The sequence below is a fragment of the Mobula hypostoma genome, chromosome 8, assembly GCF_963921235.1.
Source record: "Mobula hypostoma chromosome 8, sMobHyp1.1, whole genome shotgun sequence".
Classification (NCBI taxonomy): domain Eukaryota; kingdom Metazoa; phylum Chordata; class Chondrichthyes; order Myliobatiformes; family Myliobatidae; genus Mobula; species Mobula hypostoma.
The window spans coordinates 92,510,102-92,525,009 of NC_086104.1; the positions used below are offsets into that span (position 1 = coordinate 92,510,102).

Sequence of the window (14,908 nt, forward strand, 5' to 3'; positions counted from 1 at the left end):
TAACGCGCACCTCTCCCAAAATGTAACTGCACGTCGCGGTGATGCAGACCAAGACAACTGTGATTGGTCCGCTTGGTAGCATCGTATTTCCTCCTACGCTGCAATAGCTTCCCATTGGGCGACTGAAGGGCAGGGAAGGAACTCTGGCTGCAATGCTTTCCATAAAGCTTTACAGACCTCCGAAATTATGGAGGACCCTGTGCTTGATGCCAGTTTGTAGCGAGCTGCTACAGCCTGTTGACTTCCACCTGAAGCTAAAACTCGAATGATGATTGCCAGTCTCTGAGTATACTGTGCATACACTGATGCGAAATAAATGGTTGGAGACGATGAACCAAATTGTTAAATCTACTTGCCGACATCCGGAAATATTTGAAATGCATTTCCTCGCCCATGTCTCCCAGTGGCTGGACAAACACAGAAAATTCACCCTCTTTTAGTTTCAGTCACCATTGTTTGAAGTTTGAGTTTCTTCATGTTGAGTTGAGTTTCAACACGAAGAAACTCAACACAGTGGCGTAGAAACCCCACCACCAACTAGCGTTTTGGCGGTGAATTGCAGAGCGACGCATACACACCGATGCACAGGTATAAATGTTCTACGGCGTAGCCCACGCGAAGGCTATGGGGTAAGCTAGTACGCACAAGTATAAATCAGCCTTTTACTGTGCATCTATTCTACTGCTATGAATACAGAACCTGAGTGGGCTCCAATCACTTCTGAATCTTGCTCCTTCATTCTTTTCCTAATTTTACCACAGTGATTTTTCAAAATGTATTGATGTACACCTACTATTAAATCTAGTTTCACTGCCATTCACATAGCTCGGACCACCTTTGTTCCATATCCTCTGGTTCCACTTAGATTCCAGTGAGACAATTGAGACAGTGGCGAGATCAGCTGGGTTCAGGTCGGCAACATTCCCAGGCATCAGACAAGTAAACTGATACTAAATTTTAGTGCATTGTTAAGCTAGGATGATGTGCCTGACCACTTATGCCTTGTTCTTGCCCCACACCCCTGCATATGCCTCAAACTGTAATAGGGATATCTTGTCTGAAGATAAATTTTTGTCTTCCATTTAAATGAACCAGCTGCCTGCTGAGTGGACCTTCTCAGGTTAAAACTGACTTCCAAGTGAAGCAGAAAGGGATTGGTATGCTTGACAAGCTAGATTATTGTGACAATTGTACTCCAGGAACACGGAGATCCACTCACTGCCTCCTCAGAACTGTATTTTACACTTTTCCATTGACAGAGTTTAGTGTTTGTAAATGTCGGATATTCACTTAAATTTCACCGATTTTCTGATGTCAAGTTGCGCCTGTGAATCTCAGACTAATTTGTACCTAAAACGTGCAGTAACAAGTGGGATTTAAGTGTGTAGGAAACCAGTTTTTGTTTCAGTCTTAAATACTAATTCTATTGCAATATTGAGAGCACTGCTAATGATTGAAAATTAATTATAGCCATGGTTATGCTAATGATGTTGCTTAATCTAAAAAAAGTCATTTGGGTGGAATGCTTAACCAGTATAAAAGCTGGAAGGTTTGGAGACTATTGTAGGAATTGCATGGTTAGGAGCATCTCTGTCCACAACTATGGAAGGTTTTCAATCTGTAATTCACACCTTATCGTCCAGTGCAATAAACTCCTAAGAATCAAAAGCACAGAACCTTATTGTCTTATGTGACACCACACACCAAGTCATCTTAGGCTCAGGATTTTATTTATTTAAAAAATATACAGTACATAAATTCAGTTAATATTCAAGCAAAGTCTTAGATTCAGCAGCTTACAAAATGTGCAAGATCACGCAATTGTTTAACCTCTCAATTAGGCTGTTCACAACCCTGCACAAAATGCCATTACACTTGATGTTTACAGAACCATTCAATCGCTTCCTCATCTGCACATAGCAACAAAATAAAAGGTTACTGATATCATTAGTAATTGTAAGTATGCAAAACTCCTTTGCTTTTACATAGATGAACACACAACTCATAGCACAGAAACGGGTTAATTTGTCTAAGACTGTGCTAATACTTCACACAGCTTTTCATCTAATACCATCACTATCTCTGTTTCTGTGCCTGTTGGATATTTACCTACCATTCCCTTTAAATGCATATTCATTAGTGAACTTGTATGACTGAGTTTTACGTTTTCAACCCTCTCTATGTGCTCCTATGTTCTTTACTGGATTCTTTCATTATGGTCCCTGGTTTTGGTTTCCCTTACACATTTCTACATCTAATTTCTCATCCCCTGTGTAATTTAAAAGCTTGCTGACATCTAGGGGAAGTGTTCCCTTGGACCAGAACAAAGGGATTGTGAATCATGTCCAGCGTTCACTACTAAAGCGCACAAAATTCGGGAGCTACTCAGCAGGTCAGGCAGCATCTATGGAGGGGAATTAACAGTCAACGTTTTGGGCTGAGACTTGGATAAATCGCTCCCTACACCTGGATTTTGGCAAGGCCCTTTCATCGACTGTCCTTCCTCGTGTGCACATCAGTGTCGATGGACTTGGCCACTAAACACCTGCAGTGCATGATGAAGTTTATTATTAAATTGCCCGGTTCTGATGAAAGGTCTCAGCCTGAAAATTTGACTCTTTATTCCTTTGCATAGATACTGCCCGACCTGCTGAGTTCCTCCAGCATTTTGTGCGCTGCTCTGGATTTCCTGCATCTGCAGAATCTGTGATAACAATATTCACATTCGATGAGTATTGCCCTAAAGTTCCATTGCAGAGATAATCACAATTTGATTCCACATTAAAGCAGATTGGTTGGGGGAGAAACTACCTATTTACAGCTTTTAACAAACTGCTGGAACAGGAGAGTTTTCTGTAGTTAATGAGAACATGAACACGAGTCCAATGGGGAACACGAGAAGCACTTTTTCCAAGTGATCTGCTTTCATTATGCATGCTCAAGAGGCTCCTTTATACTGAAGGGTCACAACAAAAGATTCAAAATGTTGAAACTTGCATTTCTAACAGAATCACAGTTCCAATAATTTTAAAAGCTAAATTGTGTACCTTTCATGATGAAAGGCCAGGAGCCTGATTAGGCTGCATGCTAGGGCATCTGCAGCAGACTTGGGCATCCAGTGAGACATGGTTGGTCTGATCTTTGCCTTAGCTCCATTCCACTTCCTTTTAAACCTCAATTTCCCTATAGTCCAACTGACACGCTCATAGGGGTGCAGAATTTACAGAAGCTATCCTAGTAGATTCCAACCTTCCAATTATAACTTACAATTATTAACAGTCTTGGTCATACAAAGTAATTCTAAGTCCATTATGGCTCATACATCTAAATGCAATGTGCTTTCAAGTTCTCTGAAAAATCTGATTGCGAGTAACTAAAACAAAATATTGTGGAATATTCCCACCTTCTATTCTCTCACATATTTCCTGGTTGTATAACACCTGTACTTTGATTAGTAACAGTTTTCCCTCTGTGAGACAGTGATTATAACGAAGCACCATGCAGGGAGTCTGCAGCACTTCATGAAGAGTATAATGGGATGGATCTATGGAGAACTACAGCCTTTCTGTTCTAAAACAACAAGACAATTTAAATGGACTCCATGCTTGATCCAGCCACAATCAGAAACCTGTAGATGTGATATTACAAATGATTACTGCCAGTTTAATCATGATATAATCTGCTGATTCAGCTGCATTATCTACTACAATGTAATGTCCTGTTCTGTTTTTATTTAAACGGAGTAACTGACTCCATAAGCAACAGTTAAGGAAGGGTGGCACCTGATGATACTAACAGGCCTTTTCACACTGCTAGAATAAACCACAAGCAAAAGTCAATAGTAAAAGTTTTCCCTTGAAGATTCGGCTTCCTCAGAATAGTGATGCTGTTAAAATGAAGATGTATGATTCAATAGCAGCTTCACCAATCTGACACCAGTTACCCTATCAACAGAAAGATCCCAGTATTTGTATGGTAAGGTAGAGGGTTTAAGCAGAGAGAGACACGAGACTGCAGATGCCAGAAATCTGGAGCAACATAAAGGAGCTGGAGGAACTCAAGTGGGTCAGGCAGCACCTGTGGAGGGAAATGGACAGTCAAGTTAAGACTCCATCAGGATTGGGAAGAAAGATGGGAGTTGGCCGACATAAAAAGTGAGGGGAAATGGTTGATACAGCTGGAGGGTGATAAGCAGGTGGTGAGAGAATGGGAATGAGAAGCTGGAAGATGATAGGTGGAAGTTAAAGGCGCTGAAGAAAATAGAATCTAATAGGAGAGGATGGTGAACCATGGAATAAAGGAAGTGAAGCAAGGAAAGGAACCAATGGGAGGAATGTATAGGTGATGGGCAGATCAAGAGGGCAAGGAAGAGAGGGAGATGGTGGGATAAGGAAAACATAAAGGGACAGATGTGACTGGTTACTGGAAGTTAGAGAAATTATTGTTCATGCCATCAGGCTGGAGAACTACCAGGACAGAATACAAGGTGATGTTCCTCCAACTGGCAGTAGAGGGTTTAATCAGAATTGGCTGGCTTGATGAATGTTTATATATTTACCGCTTTATTATGGACAAAAAGACTTGTAGAAAAGAAACTTCTGAAATGTAGTAAAGTAATTACCAGTCATCTGTGTAAACACCTGATTACTACATACATGAATGTTGGCTCTCATTTTTGACTTAGGAGTTGTTGGCTCAATGGTGAGAATTGGGTCCCCAGTTGAGGATTGCACTTTGGGAGACATCAAACACAAGGCAGTGCTATTTTAAAGGACAAAAGAATCCTCCTCCAGTATGATAATATCCCACAAAGAATTAGAGACTAGTCATTATCACATCGTTATTTATGCAACCTTGCTGCACGCGTCATTTGCCATTTGTTCCTATGACAGACCAGTCACTATTTCAAAAGATTTTTCATTGCAGCAAGTTGATTTGAGATGACTTTTCTGTGAACCCTAGATAAAAGCAAGTCTTTTTCTCCATGACAAAGAGGAGCTATGTAAACTTTTCATCAAGTCAGCCAACTCTGATTAAACTTGTATCTCTCTCTACAACTGCTGGTTGACTATTTACAGCATTTTTTCCCTTTTACTTCAGATATTAGCACCCACAGTATTTTGCTTTTGCCCCTTCTGAATTATTTACAAGTTTATAAACATAAACCCAAAAGTCAACACAGTATTGACTACACAGTTATTATTGCCCTATTAGTTACAACTAACCTCATTTGGGTTTCATAGTTGAATTAGGGGCATGTTTCCCCACTTGTGAAATGTTTAGTATTCTCTGAGAGGGTAGATAGAGTCTCAGTTTAACAATTCATCCAAAAGACTTCAGTCAATGCAGCACATTCACCCTGGCTCATGTCTCCGTACATAGGCTTGAATCCATAATACTCTGACTTGAGGTGACAGCGTCATCAATGAGCCAAGCATGATACCTTATTAGTTTTGAAAAATGGCAAAAAATCATTAATGATAGCTATGCCAAATGTCTACACTGCCTACAAATGACAATGAAGGTTAAGACATCAGCTGCCCATGCAAAACTCCATGTCTAACAAATGGGGATTGTCTGAGTAAAGTTAATGCTCAAGAATCAACAGCAAACTGCAAGTTACACAAAGAATTAAGCCAAGTATGATTTAACTTCTATCATTACCAGACACACTCAGGAAAAATAACTAATGTTGATTTCTATTAGCATCATTGCTTAAAGTCAAGCTGCAAAGATTCATTTCAAGAGGGAGGTTTACTGAAGAGCCCTTGCTGGGTGACCACAGCCAGAAGTATGCACACGAGGTAGAAAGGGGTAACAATGTTGATCAGATGATATGAAGCAAGGAAACAACAACGTAAACCATCTATGAGACAAAAGGCCTGATTTTGTGCTGTGAAATTCCATGTAACTTCCCCAGCCAGAGAAACCCATTAAATATTTTTCTCAAAGGCTGTAAGACTTATATACTGGCTAGTTGTTATCTTCAGTGGAACAGGAAAACCTCCTTTCCATCATTGAAGTAGATCAGTGAGATTCTTATCAAAACATTTCCAGAAATTCAGCATTGTGAAAGACAGATTCCTGACTCAGTAGGAGTGACAGATATATAGTGGATTCCAGTCAATTGAGACATATCAGGACCAATACACTTTGGCCCCATTAAGCGGCTGCTCCAATTAGCCGAGGTTTCATGGAAATAGTTAAAAAGGTATAAAAAAGACAAACTACTAAGTAACTGAATAACAAATTATGTATTTAAATGAAACAGTACTCTAAAACTATGTATTATTTTATAATGGTTACCAACAGAAGAATTCATCAAGTGTATGCTGGCATAGTACTCGATTGGTAAACTACCCATTCTTAATCCCTTAAAGCATCGATGTTTAATACCTTTCCCAATAACCAACAATTTCTTTTTATCAGTTCCTGACAAATTTGAACAACACACCGTTATGTGATCCATTGCTTTCTTTGAACCTGCTAGTGTTCCGTGTTTGTAGCAAAGGGAATCGTCCTACGTGGCATGATAAAAAAGGCCTGTTTCATTGGCATTGTCGATACCAACTGCGTAAAATTTTTGAAACAAGTTGGGAAGCTTTGCATATTTGTATGTTTCTGCATTTCAGCACTAGTTTTCTTGCTGTGTATTTTTGAGAATTTAATGTGGTGCCCACATTTCCATCGAGTCAACCAACCATCTATTGCTTTAAAATCTTCATGTCCCAACTTCTTAACTAGCTCCTTAGACTTTTTTTTTGTTAAACATTGGTCCACTGACGTGCACATCTCATCCAGCTACAATGGAAAACCACTGACTGAGCACCTCTCCAACATCTGGATCCTTACCTTCACACTTTTGCTTTTGGGATATTTCCTGTTGTCCCTCATGCAATGTCCATTCTTCTCACAGATTATCTTTAGAATATGAGGACACGCAGTCCTCTTTTATTGTCATTTAGTAATGCTTCATGCATTAAGAAATGATACAATGTTCCTCCAGAAAGATATCACAGAAACACAAGACAAACCAAGACTAAAAAAATTGACAAAAACCACATAATTATAACATATAGTTACAACAGTGCAAAGCAATACCGTAATTTGATAAAGAACAGACCGTGGGCACGGTAAAAAAAAGAAGTCTCAAAGTCTCTCGAAAGTCCCATCATCTCATGCAGACGGTAGAAGGAAGAGAAACTCTCTTCCTGCCACGAACCTCCAGCGCCGCAAACTTGCCGATGCAGCACCCTGGAGGCACCCGACCACAGCCAACTCTTGCGTCCGTCCGAAAACTTTGAGCCTCCAACCAGCCCTCCGACACTGAGCACCGAGCACCATCTCTGCCAAGCGCTTCGACCCCGGACCCGGCAACAGGCAATAGGCAAAGCCGAGGATTTGGGGCCTTCCCCTCCGGAGATTCTCGATCGCACAGTAGCAGTGGCAGTGAAGCAGGCATTTCAGAAGTTTCTCCAGATGTTCCTCGAGCTTCTCATGTCTGTTTCCATCAAATCAGGATTGTGCATGGCACCTACTTAACAAATAAGATATCATTTCAGAGCGGCCGCGCGCGCTGCGTCATGCCTCCATCTTCTCCTCCCCTCTTGCTGATGTACCAAGCGTGGAATTGTAGATTTTGGCACTCCAGTCATCTCTGCCAGCTGATGATGAATGGTGTCAGGTGTGTGGCTTTTAATTTGGTCCAGTAGGGTAACTTTTCCAGCTAGTGTCAGATCTTATCATGGCAAGGTTCTCAAACAATTTTTTAAAAATAAAAAAACTAAATTATCAAAACTCATTGCTTTTTGAATTGGCGTCCATCAGCCCAAATGGATAATGTAACACAAGCAGACGCAACTGTTCACTCTAAGCACGGTGTAGTGCCTAACGGCCAGACAAGTGCACATAACTGACCATCTCCTGTTCCAATTAAGTGGCACAGTGTCCTAAATAAACAAAGAACTGTCCCAATAATCAGCTGTAATGACTAACCCATGCCCCAATTAACAGGAATCCACAGTACTTGACTCTTCCTTACCCATCTCAGCAGGTCTACTACACTTTTCTAAATTTTCTATATTTTTTCTTTTTTCCAGCATTTTCAAGTTTTAATTTTATCAAGTCAGGTGTATGTTAGACAAATATGTAAATACTTCAATAAATAAAGTCTATGCTCTACACAAGGCGTTTGCTTTCTTTACCAAAGGCTTTTTCTATTTAACGGTTAAATCTTCATTATAACAGTGAAGTGTGTTAAGAGGAATTTTTGCATGTTCAATAATGAAATCCACTCTATTTACATTGGTGTATATTCTAAAGCGACTGAACTTAAAGATTAAAAGAATGTTACACTATGCCCCAGAAGTCAACCAGTAAATTTAACATATCTCACATAATCACTGCTATACATGTAGCGTTGTTCACTAACTACAAGTGCATCAGCAGGGCTTTGATAATAGTTCACAATACAAGTTAATCGCTAGACAAGTTAATTGTAATTTTGATTTGTTCTGGTGATTACAGTAAGAACCACTGCTTGTCTTCAAAAGCTATGTGACAATGGAAATTTTCACAAAAACAGTTCATTCAGACACCCAACAGTTTTGTACTATCAACACACAAGGCTCAACAGTTGATCTGATTTTGAATATTTATCTTGGAATAGTATCATCACAACCTCCCATTTTTTGTAGCAAAACTCAGATTACTTGGATACTGAGAGGAAGTTGCTCACAAGACACATTACATATGACCATTACCTCTAGTTTGCAGAGAATGACCTATCTGAATAACACCTAGTTACTAGATCAAGACAGACTCACTTGAATTTACCCTAAAGGTATAATCCTTCAGATGTCCTCATCAATCTGAGTTTCTGAATGGTTATTATCTTCACATGAACAATATTTCATCACAAAACCCTTCTCACAATGGAACAGAACAATGAAGATTAAACCAACATTACGGGGCACATCAACAAGTTTACACTCTCAGAAGTAAAAGTACTGTTGTAAGATCATCCATGATTTGGAAGCAACAAATGGAGTGTGTTGATTAAGAATCATAATTTGAAATTACCCTGATCCTCCTTACTTACGTTTACACTTTGGAAAACTTAACACAAGAATTCCATCACAATGGTCTTGAAAAGAAATGAGCGTCTTCACTTCTTTATTAAACTTAAACTCCTTGAAATTTCAATTAGTGTCCTTCACTTTGCTTTATCATTATACCCAGCTGAGTGCTCCTTCTCACCTAACTAAAAATAAAATTTCCCAGATCATGATTTTTACTTTGTCTTCAAACAGAACAGTTTAGTGGAATGTAAATCAATGTTGACAAGGACTGAAGTCTTCACGCTGCTCTGAAGTTGTTATCTGTTCACTGTGGTGCACCTCATTAATGATGAAAGGTTGGATCATCTAAGAACTCCCTAGATCAACAGAGGAAAAAAAAAGGGATTTACAACATCTCACATATAGAATTATTACCTATGAATCTTCTCACATGCCAGTTAAGGGAAAAAATGCGATGCTATTTCATAACATTGTCCCAAGCCCTGACAAATGCCATCACATTCCCTGGAAAGCAGGAATTGCCACCTTAGTGCTCAAACTCATTTTCTCTTCCTCCAAACTCAACAGATTATGCTCTATCATTAAGTTCAAAGTTAATTTCTTATTGCAGTATGTATACGTCACTGTATACTGCCTAGAGATTCATTTTCTTGCAGGCATTCACAGTAGAATAGAGAAATACAATAGAATCAATGAAAAACTCCGAAGACTGACAAACAACCAATGTGCAAAAAGAAGTCCATCTGTGAAAATTAAAAAGTAGATAGATAGATAAAAGTGAGAACATGAGCTGTAAAGTCTTTGAACTGATTCCACAACCTATGGATTCACTTTGAGTTGAGGTGAGTCAAGTTATCCTTGGTGATTGGTGTTTGAGGGGTAATAACTGTTCCTGAACCTGGTGGTATGGGACCTAAGGCTCCTGTACCTCTTTCCTGATGGCAGCAACAAGAAGAGAGCAAGGCCTGGATGGTTGGGGTCCTTGATGATGGATGCTGCTTTCTTGTGGCAGCACCTCTTGTAGATGTGCTCAATGGTTGGGTGGGCTTTGCCTGTGATTGGCTGAGCCACGTCCACAACTTTTTGTAGACATTTTTGGATGCAATCATTAAAGCTTATTCTTCCAATCTTGTTCTTAAACACTTCCTAAAGATCAGTCTTTCTTGTTACCTTCATAACTTCTATTTCTATTTCCTTAATAAGGATGTCACCTCTTGCACACCCTAAAACAATCTCTCTTCTTCAAGGAAGAGGTACAGTCGACGTTTCAGGCCAAGACCCTTTGTCGGTCTCGGCCTGAAACGTCGACTGTACCTCTTCCTAGAGATGCTGCCTGGCCTGCTGCGTTCACCAGCAACTTTGATGTGTGTTGCTTGAATTTCCAGAATCTGCAGAATTCCTGTTGTTTTCTCTTCTTCAAGTTTGCCCCTCTTTTGATTCTAAGCAACCCTCAGACATCCTCCTTCCTCTCCAATTCTTCCTTAGTTTTGCATTTTCCTCTTTATGGAAAAGTGGTGATAAACTAAAATGAAGACTGAACTTGATTCATTAGGTTTCCTTAGTACCTGCATTTGGGATTGCAATTAGATAGTTTACTTTGCCTTACCCAGCTAGGACAATGGTGTGTGATTAAATGGTACGATACGGATATATTTTCATGACACTTAGGATATTGGTGTCGCTGGCTGGTGGCGTAGTGGCATCAGTGCTGGACTTCGGAGCGAAGGCTCCCGAGTTCAAATCCAGCCGGCTCCCTTGCACGCTTTCCATCCATGCTGGGTTGTTGAGTGTCAAGCTAGCAACTCAGCTTTGTAAAAATAAGAAAGCCTGCTAAAAAAAAAACGCCGTCATGACGGCGTCCCGATGACTCCACTCGGAGTTAAGGGCTTCCTTCTTCTTCTAGGATATTGGTGTAGCTGACAAAACATGTTAATACAACTGTCCATTGCTGAATTCTGTGATTGAGTAGCAGGTTGGGAAGAACTTAGCTGACCTGCTGTCCCCAAACGGAGTACTTAACAAAAAAAAATGAAGGGTGTAACACCCCGGGAAAGGTTTCACTGCTAATGTAATGGTCTTTCTGTAGAAGCAGTGTTTGGGTTATGGTTAGAGATAACGGGTGCTTTGGAATGTGAGCTGTCCAATGAGGGGAGGGTGTTTTCGTGCTGTGTGCCTGACACTGAGGTGATCTGGTCTTTTGTTCGGTGGAAGATGGAGACAGAAGATGCCAGAAAGGGGAAGTCATAGACAGCAGAAAGGAGTGGACTTGGAGTGGGGCTGGGAGTCAACGAAGCCTGGGGAAATCGACGGAGGACCAGCAGAAGGGAAACCGTGAGCTCCAACTTGTGCACATTAGTCTGTTTCATTAAAATGGACCCTTTTCTTTTTGTTTTACTTTACTAACCTTTAGTCAAATTAAGAATTATAAAGCTAACTGGTCTAATTGCATATGGTGTACTGACTGTTATTTCGTGGTACTGATTTGTGACAGGGGAACACATCACACAGCATCCTCACAAACAGGAGGTTCTGCACCTCAATCTCACGAGTTTGGTGGGGCCAGAGATGGTCTTCCCTAGACTTACACAGCCGACAGATCCTGCGGGTTACCAGGGCTACAGACCTGTTGCTGAAACAGATCATCGCTGCAGGAAGAGGCAATGGAGATACATCTTTTAAAAAGGTAAATGTGGCTACAAAATCTACAAGCATATTGGCTACAAATGACCTTTGTGACGCTGATTGATGGGATGAATCAAAAGGATGTTCTGTTATGACTGGACATTGGTCAATGGTCAAAATAAAATATAAAAAGGTAAAGATTAAAGTTCAAAGTTGAAAATAAATTTATTATTTGTCACCAAATACTATGCTGAGATTAATTTTCTTACAGGGATTCACCATAGAACAAAATACAATAGAATCAATGAAAAACTACACACAAAGACTGACAAGCAACCAATGTGCAAAAGACAAACTGTGCAAGTACAAAAGAAGCAAATAATAATTATAATAAATAATAAATATATAATACTGAGAGCATGAGTTGTACAGTCCCTTAGATTAGCTTTATTTGTCACATGTACATCGAAACAGTGAAATGCATCGTTTTGTGTCAACAACCCACACCAATTGAGGATGTGCTGGGGACAGCCCCCAAGTGTCACCAACATAGCATGCCCACAACCTACTGACCATAACCAGTACGTCTTTGGAACGTGGGAGGAAACCCATGCAGTCAGGGGAGAGCTCCTTATAGATGGTGACAGGAACTGAACCCCAATCGGTAATTGCCAATGCTGTAAAGTGCTGCACTAACCACACTACTGTGGTATGGTTCTCAAATGGTAGGTAGTGAAAAGGCTATAATGTGTGAAATTTGAACTGGATGATCAGTTCACATAATTACATGTGACTTGTAGAATAATTGATCTATGAGTTGTGATTTTTGAGTCATTCAGGAGCTCTGTATTTGGGGAACTTTGTTGCAGTGTGATCAAATTAACCAAGGAATTAAGAACTTGAGTCTGGATTGATTACTGAGAGACGAGAGGGTAGCTGACCCTCATGCCATGGTCCTGCAGAGTTAGCTTTGTAATCAAAGTATCAAGAAAATCTATTCCCCTTCTTACTAGGACACATAGCAGTTCAGTGCAGGAACAAGTTCCTTGCACCAGGATATTTGTGCCAAACACCTCGCCAAATTAAATTAAATCCTTTCTGTTTGTACATGATCATATCCCTCAACTCCCTGCAGACTCACATATACAAACAACCACTTCAACAGCACAACTGGGGTAGCACAGTAGCCTAGTGGTTAGCACAAAGCTTTACAGTACGGGCAACCCGGGTTTAATTCCTGCCACTGCCTGCATGGAGTTTGTATGTTCTCCCCGTGGCCACGTGGGCTCCCTCCGGGTGCTCCAGTTTCCTCCCACAAGCCAAAAACGTACAGTTGGTCGGTTAATTGGTCATTCAGAGGAATTACTGGGTGGCACGGCTAGAAAGGCCATTCCAGGCTGTAGTTCAATAAATAAATAATAATAAACTGTATCTACTTCCGCCACTCCTCTGGCAGCTTGCTTCAGGCACCTGCCATGCTCAGTGTGAAAAAAGGACACTTTCCCCTCTTATCGTAATGCATTTTTACCCCGGGAAAAAGATTCTGACTGACCACCCATTCTATCCTTCTCATAATTTACAAACTTCTGTCAGGCCTCCCCCCAGCCCACTCTGATAAAGCCAGGAGGAACAGGTCAATAGCCTTGGGTGAACTCAATATGGGGAAAGGGAGAACATATAACCACCAGAAAATAAGTGCATATTTACCTCAGAATTTGAGCAAGTTCGGGGCTCTTGTATATATACTTGTGCTGATAGCCAAGGTCTTTATGGAAGGGAATAAATTGCACTTTCCTGCTACTTCGAGAAGATGCAACAATATCGTAAAGCTGCAGAGAAACAAAGTGGGTTTAAACACCCAGGATTCAGATTATCATCATCCAGACTTTATAATAAACTCTCCTGTCAATCCACACTGCAGGCCAGGTACTAAAGGAAAAAGGCTGCACTGAAGTGGAAATGAGCATTGATGATTAAACACTTCCAGTACATTTCACCACAGCAAACAGGAGATGAGCACCAAATCTCTCCAGTGAGGTAAGGGCCCAAGACTATGTTTTGGAGGGTCATGGGGATGGAAGATCCACGATTCGTTTATCCTCTCTCACAAGGGGTGTGGGTGGTCAACATAGCAGGAAGCTCATGCAAGATGGGTGTCCAAGCAGATATTGAAAATCAAAATAAGTTGTGTCAGAATTAGCCAATTCTGATTCACCTGTAACCTCAACACAGATTTACCTCTTGCTGTGGTATTTCTAGCACCCTCTTTTATTTCAGGTTTGCAGTAACTGCTGATCCTCACTTCTTCCAGCGCGTTTTCTTCTCTACTGTACGTATTCACCTCCTCATGTTTATAACTCCTCCCAATCAGCTGTGATTAAACATGGCCCAAGTAATTGGATTACCTCAGTCTCCACCCCATCACAGCATCTCTCTGTTCTCCCCCAACCCTCACCCTCTCAGCAACTTAAAACATATTTGTTGTCTCACTTTTCCAGTTCTAGTGAAGGGTCACTGACAAGAAACATTGACTCAGTTTCTATCTCTACACATACTACTCAACTTGCTGAGTATCCCAACGTTTTCAACAGCTTCTTTTAATTTTAAGCACCTCTATCAAATCTTTTGCATTAATTATTCCTGTCTTGCAGTGATCAACTGTCTTTCTCTAGTCAACGTGCATGACTGTAAATTCTTATTCCTGGATCTATTCCAGTAAATTTCTTTGCGCCCCCTCCAAGATTTCACACCCTTTCTGAAGAGTAATGGCCACAATTGGTCAAAAGCTCAGATTATCTCAAAAGGGATTTTAAATGAAGAAAGTTACTGTGCACAATTTCTGAAGACTGGTGTCATCAAACAATTCTATTGTCTTGGACTGTTTGATTACAGAATACAACCCCATTATGGTCAAAGGACAACCTTTTCCCAGATGGAGTTAAAATAGTGTTCTCTTCCTCTCTCATATGACTATAAACTTTAAACTCTTTCAGTGGGTTAAACTTAAGTTCTTCTTCTTCTCTGTCTTGTTTTATGGCGGCTGGGTGCCAACCGCCGTAAAACAAGACGGAGAAGAAGAGGAACTTTTGGATGAATTTATTTTCAGAGCTTTTCCTTTCCATTTCTTTTTGGAGGTTTTGCATGGAATCTAGCAGCAGGAATATTACTGCAAATAATAATTTAATTAATTAAGCTCATTAAAGCCC

At 40.4% G+C, this 14,908-nt stretch overlaps 1 protein-coding gene across 4 annotated transcripts in view; it reads right to left on the bottom strand.

The window, feature by feature from the left end:
- Positions 1 to 1,722: 1,722 nt before the first annotated feature.
- abhd12 (abhydrolase domain containing 12, lysophospholipase) overlaps positions 1,723 to 14,908 on the bottom strand; it is a 164,491-nt gene continuing 151,305 nt past the window's right edge. For all 4 annotated transcript variants that reach the window (XM_063056340.1, XM_063056339.1, XM_063056341.1 and 1 more), the window contains 2 exons: positions 13,410 to 13,531; positions 1,723 to 9,436 (listed from right to left, as the gene is read on the bottom strand). In XM_063056340.1, the coding sequence (XP_062912410.1) occupies positions 9,403 to 9,436; positions 13,410 to 13,531 (156 nt within the window). In that variant the 3' untranslated portion in view covers positions 1,723 to 9,402. The remainder of the gene's footprint in view (positions 9,437 to 13,409; positions 13,532 to 14,908) is intronic.